At 34.4% G+C, this 23,888-nt stretch overlaps 1 protein-coding gene across 1 annotated transcript; it reads left to right on the top strand.

Annotated features, from left to right (window-relative positions):
• The first annotated feature begins 598 nt into the window (after positions 1 to 598).
• LOC132552441 (uncharacterized) lies at positions 599 to 23,657 on the top strand. Its single transcript, XM_060216608.1, has 15 exons — positions 599 to 672; positions 3,917 to 4,175; positions 5,874 to 6,009; positions 7,056 to 7,228; positions 8,263 to 8,386; positions 9,498 to 9,642; positions 11,155 to 11,306; positions 12,531 to 12,663; positions 13,395 to 13,634; positions 14,390 to 14,525; positions 18,067 to 18,121; positions 19,173 to 19,252; positions 20,270 to 20,708; positions 21,410 to 21,507; positions 22,518 to 23,657. Exons 1-15 carry the CDS (start codon positions 599 to 601, stop codon positions 23,655 to 23,657), a joined length of 3,384 nt encoding a protein of 1,127 aa, XP_060072591.1.
• The last annotated feature ends 231 nt before the right edge of the window (positions 23,658 to 23,888 follow it).

The following is a 23,888-nucleotide window of genomic DNA, read 5'->3' as shown; positions in this document are numbered from 1 at the left end:
TTGAGTCTTGAGCAAAAACGGACTGAATAACTTGCAACAAACGCGGAAAAGAGTTACCATCTCTGTGTCTGCTTATTTAATAAGAAATTATAAATTCGAAGTCTGTGATAATAGTCATTGTCATAACTATTGAAACGAGCTGGACATGTCACCATGGAATTAAATGTTGCGACACAGCTTTTTGGACGTAAAATTTTGGGGCGTCATGGTTGCCACTATGGAGCGAAAAAGTCTAAAAAATATAGGGCTTAATGAATAAAAATTAGAGTGATATGGTTTTGGGCGATTTTTTGTTTTGTTTTTTGTTTTTTTAGTGGGATTTTCTATAAATCGCATTTGGGGATAAGGTTTGATAATGTCATGGAAAACTTCACAGTGGAGTTAACACTAGAGAAGTCTCAACTGATTGGGCCTAATTTTTGTATCCATCTTCATGCACGTTTTGAAGCTAACTAGACTTTGAAATGTCCCCGTTTTTGAACTTTAACCCAACACCAAAACGAGGTCGGGGATTTCCCTAAGATTACACGAAGTTTCATCTCTCAAAATGGAAGTAGACAGAGACTAACATGTTTGTATATGACAGGTATCTATATCTATGTCTGGGTTAGCACGACTCCGGGAGGATTCCCGTTCTGACTTTTTGGAGGAGGAAGATAATTATGACATAGGTAATACTTACGTTATACAAATATTTGCAAAAATGTTATTGTACAATTTAGGCGCCGATATACAGAATGACTGTACATGTTTTCCCGGAATTGTTTTTTCTGTTTTTGTGGTGACCTTCTAACTACGAACAAGTATCTTATTCTGAAGTACATGTATTTGTATCAGTCTGTAAAGTTGGCAAAATTCTCATCGAAATGAAGCAAAGTGTGCCTTTTTGAAATAAATAACAATAAAAACATTTTGTAATATGATTAAGTTTGCTGACGTGTGATCTAAAATTAGCATTACTGAATTCATTTATAAACTAAATAAAAAGTACACACTTATTCATAATATGAAATTTGCAAATAATTATGTTTTTATTTTTCTGAAAGTCCAAACTTTATGTTACATATCAGTTCCGTAGCAAAACATTTTTAAGAGTGTATGCTTTCAAGAGAGGATCCAAGGGCGAAGCCCCGGTTAAGGGGGTCTAGGGGCGCAGTAAGGTTAAAAAAGTAGGGCAAATGGAATTCGAGTGTATGTTTAAGCATACAAGCATACATTATTGCTACGCCTCTGCATATCATATTATTGTATGAAGGGATTCGTTAGACTACTGTTTATTCAATGTTCAGCAATATGTAATAGGAGCAGGTTGGTGTGGCTGGTAAATGTTGTTAAATACAGTCTCTGTCACTCAGCTAACAGAGCATGCTTCTTTGGCTCAGTCAGTTTAGCTGGTAGATTATCAGGCCATAGACCTGGGTTTGATTCCTGGTCAGGGCACCTGACAGGTACATGTATTTTCCCTGTTCTTCCATATTGGTGCCCAATGAAATCCTACAAGTTGTGGTATTTAGAGTCTCAGGGTAAGATTTAGGATATCTCAAGAAAAATGAGGAAGTAGTAGTAGAGCAGTTGGTGTGGCTTGTATATAGTGTTAAATACCGTCTTTGTCATGCAGCTGACAGAGCATGCTTCTTTGGCTTAGTTGGTAGAACCTGTGGATTATCACACTAGAGACCCATGTTTGATTCCTGGTCGAAGCACTCGCCAAGAATGTGTATTTTCCCGGTTCTCTCACATTGGTGCCTAACAAAATCCCACGAGTTGTGATATTTGGAGTATTTTGCAATTACATACACATATTGCAGGAGAAGACAAGCTTAGTGCTTATATTAATTTTCCCCTAAATGTTATAGACAATCGGTGTAGCCTATACATTTGTCTTTTTCTAAAGATGTGATATTGTGAATTATTCAATTTAGTGAAACATAGCAATGCTCGAAACTCATTACATTCAGAGAAGTTGATTTATGGAATAATCATCCTGTATCATAGGAGTTTGAAATTTTATTTGATGAACATTTTAAAGATACAACCTACGATACATAAAGACTATGTTTGATACATGTATAATGCTGTTATTGATACTCCTGTATCCTGTTGTTAGATATTTGTTGATGTAGACCTGGGCATCTGAAGACTTTTTCCGTTAACATGCAATTAAATTAAATTAAATATAAACAATGAAGCATTAATTAACCTGATTGGAACAACACAAATACAAAACACACACAATACTCAAATATAAGCATACACACATATATGCAGATCAATATCATTATTATGACATGTGTACAATGTCATGATAATATATAGTGATAAGGACAGATCTATATGTCGATAAGTGTAGAACACAATAACTTGCGTAAAGTATATGAATCAATGCATTTCCTACAGTTTTCTGTCCTCAATAGGTAACAGTATAAGGCTTTTTACAAATAATTCTATATATGGATGTTGCTTATGTATGTATAACATAACATATGTAATTATTTGTTCAAATTTAATGCCTCTGCTAGGAATCTGACCCCTTGCTTACTAGTCAAATGTTCAACTGATCAAACTATAGAGAAGTTGCAATATATCTGTAGCCAAGCTGTATATTGCAGTGAATATTTACCAGGTTTAGACAGTTTCCTGAATGATTTTGTAGAAATATCTTCCTTGTATGACTGGCCAATTTGTATGTATGTCATGTTGTAGAAATATCTTCCTTGTATGACTGACCAGTTTGTATGTATGTTATGTTGTAGAAATCTCTTCCCTGTATGACTGGCTAGTTTGTATGTATGTTATGTTGTAGAAATATCTTCCCTGTATGACTGGCCAGTTTGTATGTATGTTATGTTGTAGAAATATCTTCCTTGTATGACTGGCCAGTTTGTATGTATGTTATGTTGTAGAAATATCTTCCTTGTATGACTGGCCAGTTTGTATGTATGTCATGTTGTAGAAATATCTTCCCTGTATGACTGGCCAGTTTGTATGTATGTTATGTTGTAGAAATATCTTCCCTGTATGACTGGCCAGTTTGTATGTATGTTATGTTGTAGAAATATCTTCCTTGTATGACTGGCTAGTTTGTATGTATGTTATGTTGTAGAAATCTCTTCCTTGTATGACTTGCCAGTTTGTATGTATGTTATGTTGTAGAAATATCTTCCTTGTATGACTGGCCAGTTTGTATGTATGTTATGTTGTAGAAATATCTTCCTTGTATGACTTGCCAGTTTGTATGTATGTTATGTTGTAGAAACATCTTCCTTGTATGACTGGCCAGTTTGTATGTATGTTATGATGTAGAAATATCTTCCTTGTATGACTGGCCAGTTTGTATGTATGTTATGATGTAGAAATATCTTCCTTGTATGACTGGCCAGTTTGTATGTATGTTATGTTGTAGAAATATCTTCCTTGTATGACTGGCTAGTTTGTATGTATGTTATGTTGTAGAAATCTCTTCCTTGTATGACTGGCCAGTTTGTATGTATGTTATGATGTAGAAACATCTTCCTTGTATGACTTGCCAGTTTGTATGTATGTTATGTTGTAGAAATCTCTTCCTTGTATGACTGGCCAGTTTGTATGTATGTTATGTTGTAGAAATCTCTTCCTTGTATGACTGGCTAGTTTGTATGTATGTTATGTTGTAGAAATCTCTTCCTTGTATGACTGGCCAGTTTGTATGTATGTTATGATGTAGAAATATCTTCCTTGTATGACTGGCTAGTTTGTATGTATGTTATGATGTAGAAATATCTTCCTTGTATGACTGGCCAGTTTGTATGTAATTTATGTTGTAGAAATATCTTCCTTGTATGACTGGCTAGTTTGTATGTATGTTATGTTGTAGAAATCTCTTCCTTGTATGACTGGCTAGTTTGTATATCTGTTATATTGTAGAAATATCTCACTCCGATGAATCTAGTGACTGTGATAGTGAGGATGATTCTGATAGTCTTTCCAACTCTCAACACTCTCGGCACCTGCTACTCAAGAGGCCATCTTTTAAGGAGATACTAGAAAAATTTGCCAAAACAAAAGAGGAGGCCAAGGTAAATCCGCGAAATCCTCGATCATTGTTAGACCTAGCAGCTTCAGCCACAGCTCTGTATCACAACTGGGAAAGCCTTGAGAAATGTTACCCTCCCTTGGACCAGCTGCTGCTGAGGAAGGTAAGGAAACATCTCAGTTTTGTCCCACAAAATATTTCCTCTCAGATTAGTCCCTTAACTCATTGATTCTACTTTGTCTGCTACTGGTAGATCATTGGATGGTATCAATAGCAAACTTCAATCTGATTTACGCAATGTTCATTCATGGTGTGTTGAAAATAAGATGATTATAAATGTCAAGAAAACAAAATGTATGTGTATAGCTTCCAAACAGAAACAAAGTAGAAACCGCTTAACTCGAGATCTTACCCTTTGTAATGAATCTTTAGAAGAGGTTGTTAGAAATAAATTACTTGGGGTCATCATCGATAATTCCTTGACATGGTCAGATCACATTTCGTCAATATTGGGCAAAATAAGACAAAAGATAGGCTTGTTGCGTCGTATTAGTCCATATTTACCCATGGAAGGAAAACTGAATTTTGTTCAGGCATGTCTTTTCCACATTTTGTGTATTGCAGCACTGTGTGGTCAGGTTGTTTAGGAAATTTAATGGGCAAGCTTTTGAAAGCTCAGAAACAAGCTGCCAGAATGATTCTCGATGTACCATTTCATACCCCTTCCAAAGACATGTTTGAAGTTGTACAGTGGATGCCTATTGATAGATACATGAAGATGTCCCAGACTACTTATCTAGCAATGTCTCATTAGTTAGAAATAGTCACAATAGAACTACAAGATATGCCTTTGATAACAACTTTTTAGTTCCAAAACACAGAACTGTTTTTTACTCAAACCATTTTTTAAAATCAAGTATCAAAGATTGGAATCTTTTACCTCACGAACTGAAGGGGATCAATTGATTTACTACTTTTAAAAGACTACTAGTCAAACTTCTACTTGATTTGGAGACAATTTTGCAAGATACTGCTGCTTTTTACTTTTTAGAGCAACCAAGTCTATTTGTACACTGTATACTTTTCAATAATGTATGTAATCATGTAATTTTTATCCAACAGATGGAGTTTATTGTTTACTCATACATGTTGTCTTTACTAACCCATTGATATGTACTTTTGCTAACAAGAGGACCATGTGTTAGATAAGCCTTTGGCTTAACATGTATTTATCCTCTAAAAATAAAGATTATTATTGTTGTTATGTTCTTATAAAACTTGCTGGTAAAAGTCTTTAAAAAACATTTGGAAACAGTCATTTCATTGGAGTAAGTTTAGATGTCAAATATTTAAACAACAGAGGCTGACTGTTGTTTGTTGTGGATAGTGGACACCTGGTCTCCTGAGTTATTTTCCTTACTTCAGTGTTTATGTTCATTGACATCAGGAAAATCACTACAGATATTGTGCATTCCATTTCAAATACTTTCTCCATCTTCTGCCATAATGTCAAGTAATCCTTAAAGACAAATCGCAGATGTATTCCTCCAAAACAGATTTGACTGACGTCATTCACATTTAGAGTATTACTTAATATCTGAATACAATATTTATGGATGTTCCTTCTGTTTGTGTATTTTAATATTGACCATAAAACTCTTTGAAGACATAAAATAAATACAGAGCTCATGGGGAAATATGATCATAATTTGGATGTTATCAATGCCTGAATATCTGTTGAAATCCTTTTGAAATTAAAGTTTATACATCATTTTTGCAAAGATCTTAACTTTGTATTTTTATCTTGGTAAATGACAGTGAAGCAGAATTATGATGCAATTTTCCTGTTTATTTGCTGTAGATATCGCGTTGGTCATTTCCTTGTGATGAGAATAAGGTGAAATGTTGTGCCAGATTGAGCATGAAGACAGAGAATGAGTGGAGGAAGGCAGACAGCATGTGTATGAATGATTATGTCAGGAGCATACGGCAAGTTGGTGAGTATTAATTTAAGATATATGAAAGTTTGGTGGATAAATTAGCTTTTGTTCTGGTGATGATTTTTTGAAAATTAAATTTAAAAAAGAAATTTAAAAGCAAAAAATTGATACTTTGCTTCCCTTTTTCCAGTACAGGCTTCAGGATACATTTAACAAGAAATAATCAATTTTCACATATTCTTAATTTTTCACTTGAAGAACAGACCTTCTTTGTGATTTTCAAGGCAATCTTTCTTAAAATGAATTTCTCTTTCATTAAGTGGTAAAAGAATAATACTTGTATAAGAAGAAAAAGATTGGCTGAATCTTCATTTGATTTAACAAGCTTAAAACTAACTTTTCAGGATTAATAATTAGCAGGGGCATATAGCAGTTTTCACCTAAATAGCTATATCCGTTTGGTTTAAGGTCTAGAAACAAACTGAAATATTTGTTAGTTTTTTGGTGCTAAACATCTTGGAAAGTAGATGAAATTCACAAATTTAAATCAGTAATTTCAGATTATAGGTACAACTACAGGTAACAAAGTATACAAAACACAGGGCACATTGATTTATGTCCTATTTCTGGTCAAACATGATCTTTATACACAAATCTTTTTTTAACTAAAAAATGAAAAGATTCATCATTAGAGTACATTTGACTTCTCATATGTAAGGTAATTGGTGCACTACTTAAGTTGTTGGCAGAGAGAGAAGAATACTTTTATTGCTCGCTTGATCTCTGGAATAGTAGTCTTTCATGCCTGCTGGATATGCAGTATATCTCATACATACCTGGTACTAATGAATTGGAAAAGTACTGTGATATTTTTGTATTTATTGGATTGATAATTTTTTTAAGATTCTCATTTTTTGAGTTTAGCTTTCTTTAAGATCAAGGAAAAACAGGTTCTTTTTGTCTACAGAATATTGGGTATAATCATCCCTGATTGGATATACCAGTAATCATCCTTGACAAGAAACTTGGTCGACAGCAAGTCTTAACAATTTCATATTGAAAATGTTAACATTATTGACCTTTACTTTTCCTTACTCTGATAGGGTTGCTATTATCAGCTGTTGTTGGCAAGCCATCATCCAAAGAACAATCAAAAGTGACACTGAAGTTTGAAAAACAGACAATCATATCTACAAAATGTAGTAATTGTCCCAGAATGCTCTGGTGTTGTCACATACTGTGTGTGGTGCTTCATCGAATCAGGCAAGCAGAAAGGGTAAATATCCAGTCATCACCATGGTATCATCTGGTTGTATCTCAGGTGGAAAATTATGTGATTAAGGAAGATACATAAAATAATCATTATGTTAAAATTAAGTTTTCTTTTGGCAAATGGTATTCAAACCTTATTGTCATTGACAGGTTGTATGAATACATGTATATTACTTGTAAATAATAATCTCTGTGACATTATGAAGCAAACTTCAAATAAAAAGTTGTCTAACAGCAGGTCAAGGTCATAATGTCAAAGATCGAGGTCATTTTTTCTAATATTTTAGTGTAAAATATTTTTTTATGACATCAAAAATTGACCAAAATCAGAGGTCGTAGTGAAATGGTTGGAAGTCAAGGTCACATATTTGTACATGTATCACTTAACTGATAAATTGAAGATCGTTGGGTTGAAAGTAAACATCAAATATTTAATATTTTTTATGGGAAATATTTGTAATGGCAATATGAACCAGGAAATTTGAAACAAAATTATTTCAGATATCATTCTATTTCTTAACAGACAAATAGATGATTTTGTCTAAATTTAATGAATCAAAACTAATTTTAATTGAATCAGAACTCACTTTGCAGCAGCATAATAAAAAAGATTATACGGATCACAAAAATGGGGCCATCCAATGAACACAATAAAAATCTTATTTTGTTCATGTTTTAATGTCAATAAACATGTAAGTATTGATTCTTTATCAATGTAACCTTCCCATGAAACACAGATTTAAGATTAGACACATTGCTGTGCCATTTCTAACATGCCAATATTCTAGTTTCAGTAGTTGTTCCTTTCAGATGAAGCACTAACTTAGTTTAGTGGTGCCTAAAAATCTTGAGCAATGATCAGCTGTCCTAAAGACAGTTGGCCTGTTGTGTAGTGCTATAACCCTATCTTGTCCAAGATTTAATTTTTACTGAGGTGACATTAATGACTTCTGTGTAAATACACCACAGCCTCCTCCTAGCTATTAATATTACCTAGTATTACATACCAGTAGCAACTTGATGTTCTTTTACATAAAGGTGCCTGTCTATCCTCCATTGACTGAGGTTTTAGCAGATATGACACGGGACCAGTTACAGAAACTTCTGCAGTGTGCTATTTCTGATGAACCAGAAACCCTTCTTCCAGTCTTCAGTAATTTGGGTAGGTAAGACTTGGTTTAGTCCTAGATTTTCAAAACTCTATCACAGAACATTTGAAATGTAAATTTTTAATTTTTTCACCCTGGCTGTTTTTATCTTTTTATCACACTATTTAGGTCTAGGGATTATCAATGCTTTTTTCTCTGCCTGTTTACTTATCAAATTTTTATAATGCTTCATAAGCTTGTAAAATTTTCTACCACTGAATTCACTTATAAGCCTTGCATTTCACTTAAAAAAGATATTTTCATACTTTCCACAATATATACCATTGTAGGACTGTGGTAACAGTGTGAAAACAGTCAAAATGCCACTATGTACAGGTATGCTTTTAAACTGCTGCAAAATAGTATTTTTCTGTGATGTTTTCTGTGTCTCATATACATAAACATATACATGAAATCCAGCCATGATTATACCAAACCCCATGTCTGCTATTGTACCACCCTTGTAACTGTGTTGATGCCACAAGATGCCAGGATATCATATAACACTAGCACTATGCTGCCACATTGTTCCACAAAGCCAGTGTAACCAGTCCTATTGTCGAAAATTTACAATGAAGGTACATATTGCCTAAAGTCTTCTCTATGAAGAAACAGCTGTTGACCCAAATACAATGTCACAACTTTCAGTAATCACCACAACTTCGCTACATCAAATTGGTACATGCCCAATCTATCCTAACTGTTTTACCCTCTTTCACTCTCAGTGGCTATCCTACTGTGTTCCTGCTAATACTTAACACCCAAAAGATCTTGCTAAGACTCTCTAAAGACTTTCTGTATAATCTTTATAAAAAAGTATTGTAGTGGGATGGTCTTGGTTAGGATGAAGTGTGTTTTACCATACTTCTCTGTCAAATTTATTTTGAAAAGGATAGCATGGACAGTTTGTTACCATGTAGAAGTCAGCATCATGAATTTCTTCAAAGAATTAATTTTACATGAAATTTGCTACTTGGTATCCTTATTGGCATACCAGAATTCTGTCAACCAGATCAACTTAACTTTAAGACCACATTATCATTAATTATACAGTCATCGCCATTACCTCTAGATTTAAGTAATTCCTGCTTCAAGCTGTAACTGTAGGTTTTAACGTTATTGCAGACACTATACAGGACCGGCAGTCTGTTCTATATAACCAGTATGGTGCACCAGACCCCACTTTTGGCGTTGAAGGTGATGTGGACCAGTTATGGGATCAGTCACTGGACAAACTTAAATCAGACATGAAATATTTTCATAATTTTTAGTGAGTACTTGTAGTAGAATTGTACTAGATTCCACTTAAATCAAAAACTGAAAAAACAGGATTTCACCTATACTGAAAATGTTGTTATTTTAGAGATGCAAATGTTAATGGTTATGTCAAGGGCTGGTTGATGTAAAAGGACTGTATTTTAAGAAATATGGCATTGATTATTGTTGTCATGGTATAATTTTCACTGTTTTATCACATCCTCATCTCAACTAAAACCTCAACTATAAGAACCTGTAAGGTAAAAAATCAAGTAAAAGTTAACATAAGTGTAATATTAACTCTATCACATAATCTGCCTGTTATCCTGTAAATTTGGCCATTTTTTTTTTTTTTTTTGCATCTATCACTAGTCTAATATACACTGAAGCGTCTTTCATTGACTGCACCAATTAGAAATCAGTTGTTATTATAAATATGGACAAGGATGTTAACTCAAGAATTGAAAATGCAGCAACAAAATGGCTGCCTCCATTTGATTTTGTCCTCCACATCGTTACATTAAAACCTTACAAAATGTAGCTTTGCCTCGACTCAAAAATATAAAAATCCTAAGCCTTGTTTCATAAACTGTCCCCTCTTCGCTTTGTTCTTGGAATGAATTAGATTTATCAGTTAGATTACAGCCATCCCTTAGTTTATTTAAAAAAATTTGTATGAATAATATTAACTTTCCTTTGACCATAATTAAAATATGGTGGTGAAGTCAACTGTCTTTGACCAGAAAGCAAAGTTAATATTATTCATACAAAATTAAGACATCAGTGCAGTTCATTAAACTATCATTGTTTTCGTGTTAACCTTGTGGCTAGCCCAATGTGTTCCTGTAGCTTTGCCTGTGAAGATGCACATCATTTCTTTTTTGTTTGTCACAATTATCAAAATCAGAGACAAGCAATGCTAAGTAATTTAAACGTATTAAATATTAATCATGACACTGACATAGAACTACTACTTTATGGGGATAGACAGTTACCGTTAAAACTTCATGAAAATATCTTTAATTTAGTGCAAAATTTACGTAAGGTCCAGCAATAGATTTACATTTTAAGATAAGAAACCAGCTTGGTATAAAATTATAATGATATATCAATTGTTACATGTATATCATACCTCATTATTTTGTTCTTGTATGCTATTGCCTTAAAATTTATATGTATATTGATTGAAGAGGGTGTTGAAAATGTTGATATAACTTGTGCCCAATCCATTTGTCTTGATTTTTTGGCAGTAAAATATGTTTAAATTAAACTGTCATATGAAATGAAATCTTGAAAGTTTGTACCAAGAAAGATTAAAAGGTCCCTTTGAAGAAATATAGAAGGGATTTTTTTAACTGTTATTTTGAGCTGTGTGTGAGTTTTAGTATTTCCAATCTGTTAATATCTTTTGTAACGGATCTGATGAATGATGTTATTCATCATATTTCCTACCTTAATTCTCTAGACACCTTTACAATTATTTTTTCTTCATTACTGTGACTTTTTATTGTTATTTTCCTAATAGCGAATATCCATTCACACCTGACTTTGTCAAAAAAGCTGCTTCATCATTTCATCGCAAGTATTTCCAGAGAGTTCCAGAACTCATCATTAACGGACACGTAGACCAAGCTGGCAAAGCACTGATAATCATCGCCAAATATTTATTGGAGGAAGGTAAGGCAGACTTTGGCAGTACTGTTAGTCTAAACTTGATTACCCCCCCTTAGTGTCATTATTTACCAACAGGGTTTGATCACATGATACATTTGACTAAGATTTGTTCTAAGCACCAACACTTTAATTGGCATTGCTATCAGGAAATGCTGACAAACTTGATTCCTTTTTTTCATTTCTTTTATTTAAGTCAACTAAGGATACAGAAATAACTGACAATTTCATTAAAGAATGCTAATATTTCAAAATAGCAATTATTTTTACCAGTTTTAGATTTGAGTTGACAGTTAATTTGATTAAAACAAGTGCTCAAACTAAGTACCAGAAACAGTCATGCAGGAAACACCAGGCTTCATCATTAAATATGGTTTTCTTTGATGAAAATATCAATGTTCACCAGTAAGAATTCATAGTGGCAATAATCTTATTAGCTTATCAGCTGGTCTGTGCTTTATATATATATATCAGTATAGGTTTTAATATTGTAGACTAAGTAGAGAGAAATGCAATGCTGTAGAAAAAGAAAAGAGGTCAGTATGTTTAATACTTGTCATACAAGTGCTTGGAAATCAACAGAACCAACCCTGGCAAAACCTGTACCACTACGTTGAAGGAATTTATCAAATATTGTGTAGGCCTTCCTCATATTACCTTGATTTAGAAATGGAATTAATTTCTAATAGAGTAAGACGCTAAACCAATTTTCAGGTGTCCTTATATCAAATCATTGTGTGTTTTCAGTAACAAATGAGCATATCTTTTTCATACAAATGTATTTAAACATTTTGTCTTTAATACTCTACATGTATTAAAAACATTGGAGTGGTAACCAGAAAATAATACAATGATTTTTTAAAATTCTTTTTTTCAAATGAAATTTAGTGAAATTTTCAGTGATTTGATTTAGATATACATTTCAGTGTCACCAACCTCTAGGCATTTAATATTTGGGCATCAAAGAAAAAGACTTTGTAATCAAATCTATTACTGCTTTTTTTTCCTCATTGACGCTTAAGTTTTCCTTGGACATCTTGTAGAGTTTTTCAGGGAAAATTCAAGGAGATGAGGAGGGAGTTTTCCTGAAATGGTTTTAGTGAATGAATTTTTATGTGATGGAATAGCCAAATATTATGATGAGTTAAAGTGACTTATAGAATGGTTGGATATTTCATCTGTTATTGTCATACATAAACATTGATCACATGTACAATGTTGTTATTGCAGTCATTTCATCAGATGAGGATGACAGTTTTTGTGAAGCATTTACAGATGTAGAGAGAATGTTCAGCTGTTTTATATCGTCCTATGGTGGACCAATCAGGAAAGAAGTCATAACATCTGCCGTTGAATTTAACATGTAATAGTTTATCTTAATCCATGCTATTTCAAGGCATCTCTTGGGTCCCTTGGTTGGCCCGAGGAAGGAGATCAAATCTAACAATAGTTTACTTTTACATGGTATTGGAAAAATGGACTTAATGTTGTACATTGTATGATGTGCCTTTGTCAAGTGAGATCTGGAATTGTTACACTGGAGACTTTTTTTTTCTGGTCTCATTTCTCAAAGCTTGGTTAGATTTGACCAGTAGTTGGTGAATATTTCTCAAAGCTTGGTTAGATTTGACCAGTAGTTGGTGAATATTTCTCAAAGCTTGGTTAGATTTGACCAGTAGTTGGTGAATATAAATCAAAGTTGCTCAAGCCGAATTTCTGGTAAAAAAGCAAAGATATTCAACAGATGAGTGAAATTCAATTATTATTTAAGAAACCATAAGTATGGAATTGAATCTTTCCAGGCAAATTTTTTGAGCTTGCCAGCATGCAATACATATTGTCCTGCTAGTTATTTTGATGGTGTACTTTCGCCATCTCTATGACAACAGTAATAACTTAATTGTTAGTTAAAAGTTACATTAATGGCAAAATTAAAATTAAAAAGAAAAAATCCTTAAATATTGTTAATATTTTATACAATACTAATTTCACCTCTTCTTGCCTGCATTTTAGATATTAATAAACCTGCTGTAGGTTTTAATTTGTTTGGCTGCAATTTTTAAAGAATTCCGTTCTTGTTTTGTTGTCCTACAGAAAGTGCAATGTGATGAGAGATTGGTTGGACTTCACAAAACCATCTTCTTGGAGTCGAATCACATCCATTGGTCTTGAATCCTGTTTACAAGATCTGCGGCGAGTACAGGGGACTCCGAAGGAACTGTTAAAGGTTTCCAGTCAGGCAGCATTCTATCAACCAGTGTGTGCCAGCCTCATTCCAGTCAAAAATAAAGCACTTAGTGACTTGCTGTCAGGAATAGATCAGCCCCTTATGTCGTATGTATTTACGTTTAACTAAAATGTTCTAAACCACAGTTTTCTTAACTCACCTATTGGAAGAAGAGGAGGGGTTTTATCTAGCCATCACATATATTACTGGAGCATACGCCTTTTTTCTGCTTTGTTAATTTCTTATGGTTCATGAATGATATCCCAAAGATAATCAACACTATGTTTTAGCTCTGATGGCCGTGTAGTGTCTTATCTTTGATGTAATTACTTTGGTGTGTTATCTCTGATGTCATCAGTATGGTGTCTTATCTTTGATGTAATTACTTTGGTGTGTTATCTCTGATGTCATCAGTATGGTACGTCTTATCTTTGATGTGTCTTATCTTTGATGTAATTACTTTGGTGTGTTATCTCTGATGTCATCAGTATGGTGTCTTATCTTTGATGTAATTACTTTGGTGTGTTATCTCTGATGTCATCAGTATGGTGTCTTATCTTTGATGTAATTACTTTGGTGTGTTATCTCTGATGTCATCAGTATGGTGTCTTATCTTTGATGTAATTACTTTGGTGTGTTATCTCTGATGTCATCAGTATGGTGTCTTATCTTTGATGTAATTACTTTGGTGTGTTATCTCTGATGTCATCAGTATGGTGTCTTATCTTTGATGTTTTCAATGTGGTGTCATATCTCTGATGTTTTAATATGGTGTCTTGTCCTGTTTTCAGTGTTACATCTTGTACATCATTTGTTATCTATTTTTTAATATAAATTACTATTTTTGTTTTTTTCCCCACAGGAAGTATGATGAAGCCCTGCCAGTAATGCTGCTGCGTTTTGACAGTCTGTTACTGTATGGCAGTGACAAATCAGTAACTTCCCAGTACAGACTTGGTATAGTGATACTGAAAAAGCTTCTCCTTATGTCCTCACATGTAAGATCCTACTTCATGTATAGGACACTTATATAGTACAGAATACATGCAGAAATTAGCCCTTGCTAGATAATTCTGTCCTTTAAAAAGCCAACCTTCTGAGTGTATTGGTCTCCTTGGCTTATTTTTCTGAAATAAGCCCATACTTGACTTTGAGTATGAAACAATATGTTAATCTCCTTGGCTTATTGTCATAAAATAAGCCCACTCCTGATTTGAGTTCCAATTATTGTGTTGACTTCCTTGGCATATTGTTAACTAATAAGACCACATCTGACTTTGAGTAAGAGTTAGTGTGTTGTACTCCTGGACTTATTGTCGTATATAATAAGCTAACCTCCTGACAGTAAATCAGAGTTAGTGTGTTGTACTCCTGGATATATTGTCCTGTAATAAGCTAACCTCCTGACAGTAAATTAGAATTAGTGTGTTGTACTCCTGGACTTATTGTCGTATATAATAAGCTAACCTCCTGACAGTAAATCAGAGTTAGTGTGTTGTACTCCTGGACTTATTGTCGTATATAATAAGCTAACCTCCTGACAGTAAATCAGAGTTAGTGTGTTGTACTCCTGGACTTATTGTCCTGTAATAAGCTAACCTCCTGACAGTAAATTAGAATTAGTGTGTTGTACTCCTGGACTTATTGTCCTATATAATAAGCTAACCTCCTGACAGTAAATCAGAGTTAGTGTGTTGTACTCCTGGACTTATTGTCATATATAATAAGCTAACCTCCTGACAGTAAATCAGAGTTAGTGTGTTGCACTCCTGGATGTGTTGTCCTGTTATAAGCTAACCTCCTGACAGTAAATAAGAGTTAGTGTGTTGTACTCCTGGACTTATTGTCGTATATAATAAGCTAACCTCCTGACAGTAAATCAGAGTTAGTGTGTTGTACTCCTGGACTTATTGTCCTGTATTTTAAAAATATAAAGAATTAGTGTGTTGTACTCCTGGATATATTGCTAACCTCCTGACAGTAAATTAGAATTAGTGTGTTGTACTCCTGGACTTATTGTCGTATATAATAAGCTAACCTCCTGACAGTAAATCAGAGTTAGTGTGTTGTACTCCTGGACTTATTGTCCTATATAATAAGCTAACCTCCTGACAGTAAATCAGAGTTAGTGTGTTGCACTCCTGGATGTGTTGTCCTGTTATAAGCTAACCTCCTGACAGTAAATAAGAGTTAGTGTGTTGTACTCCTGGACTTATTGTCATATATAATAAGCTAACCTCCTGACAGTAAATCAGAATTACTGTGTTGTACTCCTGGACTTATTGTCCTATATAATAAGCTAATCTCCTGACAGTAAATCAGAGTTAGTGTGTTGTACACCTGGACTTATTGTCCTGTATAGACCTGCAACCTGACTGTGAATTAGGAAAAAAATGTTGGCCTCCTTTGCTCATTTTCCTGTAATAAGCCCATATCCTGACTTTGAGTCAGCATTATCGTATTAGCCTTCTTGGCTCAGTGCACAATATATGCACTATCCTCATAAAAAGGAAGAATGACAGGAAGGCACGTTATCTAGTAGTTGAAGGGTGTTTAATAATTTCTGGTATAAAATATGATAGATCATACTGGCAAACTTGTCTTCAAAGGATGCGCAGTCAGATTACAAAGCTTGTTTACAAGTAGCTTATGAATCCCTGGACAGATTTAGTTCATACCCATACCATAGTAACACACCATTAAGCTATGTGATAAAAGTTTGGTGGTCGTACATTGACAATAGTAATAATAATAAGGTCAAAGGCCACATATGTCTATTTTAAAAATGAGATTAAATAAAAGATATGTCATGAATTTCATAACAAATGTAGTTCATGTTCACACCATTAAGTTCTAAACCTGATTACTTTTGGTGGTCAGCAGTCAAGGTTAAAGTCAGGAAAGGCCTATAGCAAATCCTCTGAAATGATAGTATTTTTTGCAATTTGGTGGAGACAGGACCTCTTGTTTTTACCTAGAATGATGATGTTCAGCTAAAAACTTGCTGGCGCTTTGTGCTACAAAATTTGCATACTTGACCAATATTCAGAGAGTTGGGTGCCAAATATGTTAAAACACTCTAAGGACTTCTTCTGGTTGACCATTAGTCTTAGTATAATGATAATTAGCCAGTATATTGTTAGCTAGAAGTGCTACACTGTTTGAGAAATGACCTAAACCTAAATTTCAGTTTTAAGTGTCAATTGTGTTGAAAGACTCAAGATATCAATGGTTGTGTAATAAGATGTTGAAAATTGGAAGGTTGTTACAGTTTCCCATTGAAAAACTTCTTGATTTCTATAAACATCACGGTCCTCGTTAATTTACACCTTTCAGTGATCTTGACCTTTTATTGTGTTTAGGTTTGAAGTTGTCCAATGTATGGCAAATTCAAAACCAAATGCACACCAAGTTTTTCATCAAATCCAACTCCCAGTATGACAATTAGAACAGTGACGAAGGAAAGTGGGGGTATATTGTTTTACCAGTTTAACTATACCATAAAGCCACATATGATCATTCTCTAACAGGTTACTATGGGAATCAGGAGATTAGGGAGTAAGCACAAAGTCAACAGTTTTACAATACAAGATGTAATCTGTTTTACCTCTGTCTACCAGTCTCCTTTATATATACCTGTTTTACCTCTGTCTACCAGTCTCCTCTATATCTACCAGTCTCCTCAATATATACCTGTTTTACCTCTGTCTACCAGTCTCCTCTATATCTACCAGTCTCCTCAATATATACCTGTTTTACCTCTGTCTACCAGTCTCCTCTATATCTACCAGTCTCCTCAATATATACCTGTTTTACCTCTGTCTACCAGTCTCCTCTATATATACCTGTTTTACCTCTGTCTACCAGTCTCCTCTATATATACCTGTTTTACCTCTGTCTACCAGTCTCCTCTGTATCTACCAGTCTCCTCTATATATACCTGTTTTACCGCTGTCTACCAGTCTCCTCTATATATACCTGTTTTACCTCTGTCTACCAGTCTCCTCTATATATACCTGTTTTACCTCTGTCTACCAGTCTCCTCTATATATATCCGTTTTACCTCTGTCTACCTGTCTCCTCTATATATACCTGTTTTACCTCTGTCTACCAGTCTCCTCTATATATATCCGTTTTACCTCTGTCTACCTGTCTCCTCTATATATACCTGTTTTACCTCTGTCTACCTGTCTCCTCTATATATACCTGTTTTACCTCTGTCTACCTGTCTCCTCTATATATATCCGTTTTACGTCTGTCTACCTGTCTCCTCTATATATATCCGTTTTACCTCTGTCTACCAGTCTCCTCTATATATATCCGTTTTACCTCTGTCTACCTGTCTCCTCTATATATACCTGTTTTACCTCTGTCTACCAGTCTCCTCTATATATATCCGTTTTACCTCTGTCTACCAGTCTCCTCTATATATATCCGTTTTACCTCTGTCTACCTGTCTCCTCTATATATACCTTACCTTTTATTTGAAAGCTGTATTATTCCAGTTCATGTTTTGACCAGATTTACTTTACTTTACAGCTCTCCATACTTGGACGTAATTCTCCTGCGTTTACAGTATTACAGCTTCGACAAGGTAGGGATCACTTTCTGTTATATATCCTCTTCTGGTACCTTTTGAGAAAGTTACATGTCTGTTTGTCAGACAGCCTTTCAATCTACAATGTTGCCTTTTGTTTTTTATTTTGGAATTATGAAAGATTTATGTCATTACCATTAGGAATTATAAAACGATAATTTTGTGAACCGCATTATGTACTGAGTTATGGCCCTTAGTTGATTCGTTTTTGAATGGGGAAGTCATTTCCAGTGCTTCACTTTGATTACAATACAAGAGAAAAAAATAATCCATTGGTCAAGTGGTTCACAAATTTTCATAACTTTGATGATATTGTTCGCTTTAAAGTTTTGCATATTTTGTAGTAATTACAAATAAAAACAAATATTCAGCGGTTTATTGTTTTTCATGAATAATATAAAGCAATCAACATGGGCTATTTCTTACATAAAGGAAATCTGCCCTCACTTATGGTAGATTGAAATGGTTTAGGTTCAACTGGATTTCCTCACTACAGAATAAGACAGAACTTAATGCTGTATATGTTCCAGTCCAATATTATGTATAATCATCAAAGATTTTAAGATGAAATATATGCATCCATATTTGTTAAGGAAGTAAATACTTGTATAGACAGTAATTAATTAACAAAGAAACAACCTTCCATTTTGATAAGCTTTGTAACCAAAATTCAAAGTTGATCATTGGTCATTGTTAAAGGGTCAAAGGTCAAACTTGAACATTATTCATTTTCTTTGATGATATTGAGTTATCACTTCAGAAAAGCAGGAGTTCTTCCTAATTATTCCCAGGAGCCAGAGAAGTAAGGAGTGTAGTCTATGTATGTTGAGCAAAAATGATTGAAACATCATTTCTTGCTAAGGACAGGGAAAGTATGGATATAAAGATATCAGAAATATGTCATTCATCATTCAGTATAGCCTTGCTTATATGTCTAATGGCTCATTGTAAGGTTTTGTCTAAAAAATAGTATCAATTCTTCACATTAATTATAGTTCTACACTTGTTTGAAAAATTCTGTTAAGTTACATTGTTTGTGTACTGACAGATGATGATCTGGAACCTCCAAAAGCCAAACAAGCAAGACATGAAGAAGATGGCAGCAATGCCGAATTCACATTTCCTGAGGTTTGTTAAAAACCACTTGTTGTCATGAATAAAGTTTGATATACAAATAATGTAAAGCCTTCATTTTTCAAAACATTTGTGAATAATCAGTGCCATGCATAAAAAGTACCCCCTTGCATATGTGGATACATGTAATTCTGTGAAATATTCATCAAATTTTCCCAATTCATTTGTATGTAGTCTTGGTGATTTTCAATAATCAGATTTAAACATTAAAAGATCATATGCTGGTGATGTATAGATCTTGTATTTAACTTTCTACTGGTAGGATATCAGTTGCCAAGCTGGCAGTTGATAACAGCTTTTTGTACCTGTTGCACACCATATTTTTAAGTCCACCATTGGATGTTCAATTCACCCTTTGTCTGTCACCTGTTGTACAGCTCCTGTAAACATTAGTAAACAATCTTTTTTATTGCTGTCTATTAGATGGATATTTCATATGTATGTTCCTTTGTTCCTAGTTGTTCCCTACAAATTTTTAGGCTGATCAGGGAAACAAAATGGCAGACAGGCAGTCATCTTGGATTTTGACATTTGCAGAATGTTATTACTATTTGTTTAGAAGTATTGGAAGGATATATCTTACACCTATTGTGTTTCTCATGGTCCCTCGTTGTGTCCATTTGATTTTTAGACAGTTCAGTCGGACAAAATGGCCGACAGCTGGCCATCTTAGATTTTGACAATTGAAGTTTGTTTTTGCTATTTCTTGAAAAAACACTAAAAAGATATTTCTTAAACTTGATATGTAACTTCCCTCAAGGAACCAAAATGTCTTATTGAAGACCATCTGGGATTTTGATAGTTGAAGATTGTGAATACTGTTTCTCAGAAAGTTCTGGTTAGATCTGTGAAAACTGTTTCTCAGAAAGTTCTGGTTAGATCTTTCTCTAAGTTCTTGATTAAGAAGAAAAAGGGAAATAATTGAAAAGTAAAGAAAGTAGAAGACAATAACATCCCTCTGGGGTCTCTTGTTGCTGATAAATTACATATGATATGTGTGTTTTTTTGTAGAGACAGATGACACTAGCCATGCTGTATGTGTGCTTTGTTCTCCTGAAGACAAAGTGCTTGAAAGATGTGAGTAGGGAGGATCCGTCATTGCAAGTGGTTCTAGAATCCATGTTTCGAGCAATAGAACTGGGACGTTTACGACCAGTATCACATACTGAAGAGGAGGCCCTGGACTATGAAGAGTTCTGCTGGTTACATGAAATGGAGAATGAATTGAAAGTATCTTTCATATTTGAGCATAGGCACAGTATGGTCGAACAGTGCTATGTGAATGCTCTGCTCAATCGAGGACTTTGTTTCTATGATAAGAGCATGGCTATTGGACTTCTGCACTTGTTGGTGATGAACAATGAGAGTGCGGATAATGAGGATACATTTGTTAAGATTTGTTTGGAAGCAGTGTGCTTATCCAGGGCACCCCTAAATGAACAGGACCCAGGTAAAAGACTAAGAGTTTAATACACACTGTATAGCTGGTAGTAGTCTTTACAGTAAATCTGAAAAAATGTTTATCAAATGTTTGCGTACATGGAAACAAATGTAAAGACATGTCCTCTGTTTTACTTATAAAGGTGGAGGAGAGGTGCAAAAATAAGTCCAAGTGAATTAGCAACAACCAGGAAAACTGAGACATTGATCTATGCAGTATTCTCCCACACTGGCTTTTAGTTGTGTTGGTCAATATCTGTGATATACAAGGGTGACACAATAATGATAAATAACTCGGATAACATGTCCTTATTCATTGAGAGAATATAGTTTATTTTAAATTTTGAAACACATCCTCCTGTTTCTTCCTTGTGAGTTCAAATTCATTGGTGATGGCAACTTGACAGTCAGTAATCTGTTTGTCGAAGGAGATTCTTTTAGTAAGATATGTGGATCTCAGTAGGAATTCCATTAGTTTGATGCTTACTGTCTACAAACTATCCTTCTCTAATCATCTCTGCCGCAATATATGGAACATCAAAGATCTTTTCTATCATTTGATTTTGTCTAAAATCTGCACTAATCATCATTAATGTTATCATAAAACATATCATGTAATTTGTTTCATATTCCAGAGTGTGATTAAGCTAAAACTTACAGCATTGTCAATGTATTTTTCATTTCATTATTATTTTTTATTTCTTCAACAAGGAATCTTCAATGGCATATATGAAGAGCATTGGTCTGTAATTCTGTGCAAAGCTTACAAAGTTTTCTTCTTTAGAAACTCCAATGTTGAAGCTGATAAGGTAAATATTTGTGATATTTTCATTCTTAATCCAATTATAATTGTTTTAGGGTTAATGAAGCATTTGCAAATTTTGCTTTAAATTATAAATGATACAATGTAAAAAAAAACTGGTGTTTCTAAAGTTGATAGAAAATCTATAAATGTTCTTGCCTGAAAGTTTTGATAGTAAATTAGGCTTGGCATCTCTTTTAGGAAATATTCTGGTCAGCTGACTAATGTCTTTGTCATCTGAGTTATGAAAGGTTAAGGTGAAAGTCTTTTCAGATATATGTACATGTAATGTCAGAAGAATATTTTCAGATTTGGACCTATTCCCATGTAAACATTTAAACATCAGCAAAATATTACACAGTGCAGCTATATGTTACCTCACTCATGTTGACCTAGAAACATGGTCAATTACCTCTGGTAATAATAAGTGGAAGAGGTGAAAATTTGACTGAAGGAAAATATTGACCTATTTGAGGTTTGAACATGATCATTTACAGGCACATTTGGTCTAATAAGGCACTACCTCCATTACCCCTATCATACTGATGATTTGTTTACATAGTGAGAATAATACAAAAGAAAAGAGATCCAATATCCGGGATAATGGTTCAGTAATTTCAGTAGTCTACCCAAGGCGGATTCCGCACGGAATACCGAGTCCGGCTCCAAAAACGTAAGTAGTGAAACACCAGGAACAGACAGCCAGACAACACCTTCGGTAGATTAGGTCAAGTTTAATGGTTGACATGTTTCGACACATTGGGTGTGTCGTCCTCAGGTGTGTCGAAACATGTCAACCATTAAACTTGACCTAATCTACCGAAGGTGTTGTCTGGCTGTCTGTTCCTGGTGTTTCATAGTGAGAATAAGTTATATGATAAGACATATTTGGGATTGGAAGACAAGTTATTTACATGCTTTACACAGCCTTGACAAGCTACATGGTTGTAACAGTTTTTATAAAAGTTTTTACACTAAGCTTAGAGTGTCATGTTAAATGTTATGTTTGTATTTCAGTTGATTGACCATTTCTCACGTCTCATAGATGGCTACTTTGCGAGGATAGCATATGATGCCTTTGAAAGTGAAATCTTCAATGACAGATGGGGCGAGGATGATCTCAACATATCCTCATATCCCGTACGATTTGTTCTGTGCTTTGTTAAGCAAAGTTTAAAACATCATTGGAAAACCTTCTCTTCAAGAAGGATGAGCATTGCCAATTTGCTGGGATTGCTAGCTCTTCAAGAACCTGGAAAGGTGGCATATCATTTGCTTGAACATTGGTGTTCAGTGTCTTGTTTCTTTAGTGATGCAGAAGTGCAAAAATTTGTGGAAACCATGCAGCAATTTGTGATGACATCAGGAACTTCACTACTAAATGGTCATTTTCAACTGGTGTTGAATCATGTTGAAAGAAACGACACAATTCACAATCCAGCCAGTTGCTACGTCCTTGAAATTCTGAACACGGAAACCCTGCGGCAGAAAGCTTTAGAAAATGTGATATGGAATTACAAGAATTTCACACCTGAAGCCTTGCTATGGATTGCAAAATCACGACATGAAATGATAGGAGCTCCAAGCTTGCCAGAATTAATGTTTTGTCGCATTGTTTTCCATCTTTTGCAGCTTGCCTTTTACAAGATCAGAGAACGGTTCAAGAGGGAAGACATTCCAACATTGGAAAAGGATGGATGTGCTGAGTCAGTCAAATGGTTTTTCAATGCAATAGCAAAACAAGAAAGTGAAAAGTTAGCTAAAGGGAATCAGTATGATGTATTTCTGCGTGAACTGGATGAAACCTATGCTAGCATGCCTATGTTCATTTTAACTTTCTTTGAGGCCATATCCACCTCATCACCCTTACTGGTCAAAGCGGTCAAGAAAATGGGAAGCACTCTGAAGATGCAGCTGCAGTCCGTATTCACATCAGATGTTGAAGCTGGTAGCACTATATCTGAATATGATGTGACCCTCTCCAAATTGTTGGATGCACAGGCAGCATGCCTTCGCCATGGTATATGCAAAAGTCCAAATGATTTCCGGATTCATGTGACTACTCCACTTTGTTTGCATCACTATTCAAAAGCAGATTTCATTGCACATATTTGCGAGGCCTACGGTCCTCTTTTGCATGATTACTATAATATCTAGTTTTACAATTTCTCTGTTTATATCTTCATAAACCTTTTGGATAACCTGAAAAAAGGTGAACTTGTCTTGCCAATATTGATGTGAAAGGGAGAAAGTTTAATGAAATGCTTGATATAAACATACGTGACTAATAATGATGTCACCTCGGAGATATCCAAGTTGGTCGGTGTCTACTTGCATTAGCCTTGTCTATGAATTTGATTCCACATTTGTACTGTGCCTCTGCTTCTA

This window comes from Ylistrum balloti, unplaced genomic scaffold, assembly GCF_031769215.1.
Source record: "Ylistrum balloti isolate Yb309-2 unplaced genomic scaffold, AGI_CSIRO_Ybal_v1 Utg370248, whole genome shotgun sequence".
In the NCBI taxonomy this organism is placed as follows: domain Eukaryota; kingdom Metazoa; phylum Mollusca; class Bivalvia; order Pectinida; family Pectinidae; genus Ylistrum; species Ylistrum balloti.
The sequence above is the reverse complement of the archived record's forward strand: the minus strand, read 5'-3'. Positions and strand labels throughout refer to the sequence as shown.

Bases quoted from the DNA above. Each gene is read 5' to 3' on its own strand.
- LOC132552441 (XM_060216608.1), top strand. From the start codon at position 599: ATGTCTGGGTTAGCACGACTCCGGGAGGATTCCCGTTCTGACTTTTTG. The intron at 8,387-9,497 runs GTAGGTAAGACT...ACGTTATTGCAG, and splicing joins TCCAGTCTTCAGTAATTTGG to ACACTATACAGGACCGGCAG. The intron at 13,635-14,389 runs GTATGTATTTAC...TTTTCCCCACAG, and splicing joins ATAGATCAGCCCCTTATGTC to GAAGTATGATGAAGCCCTGC.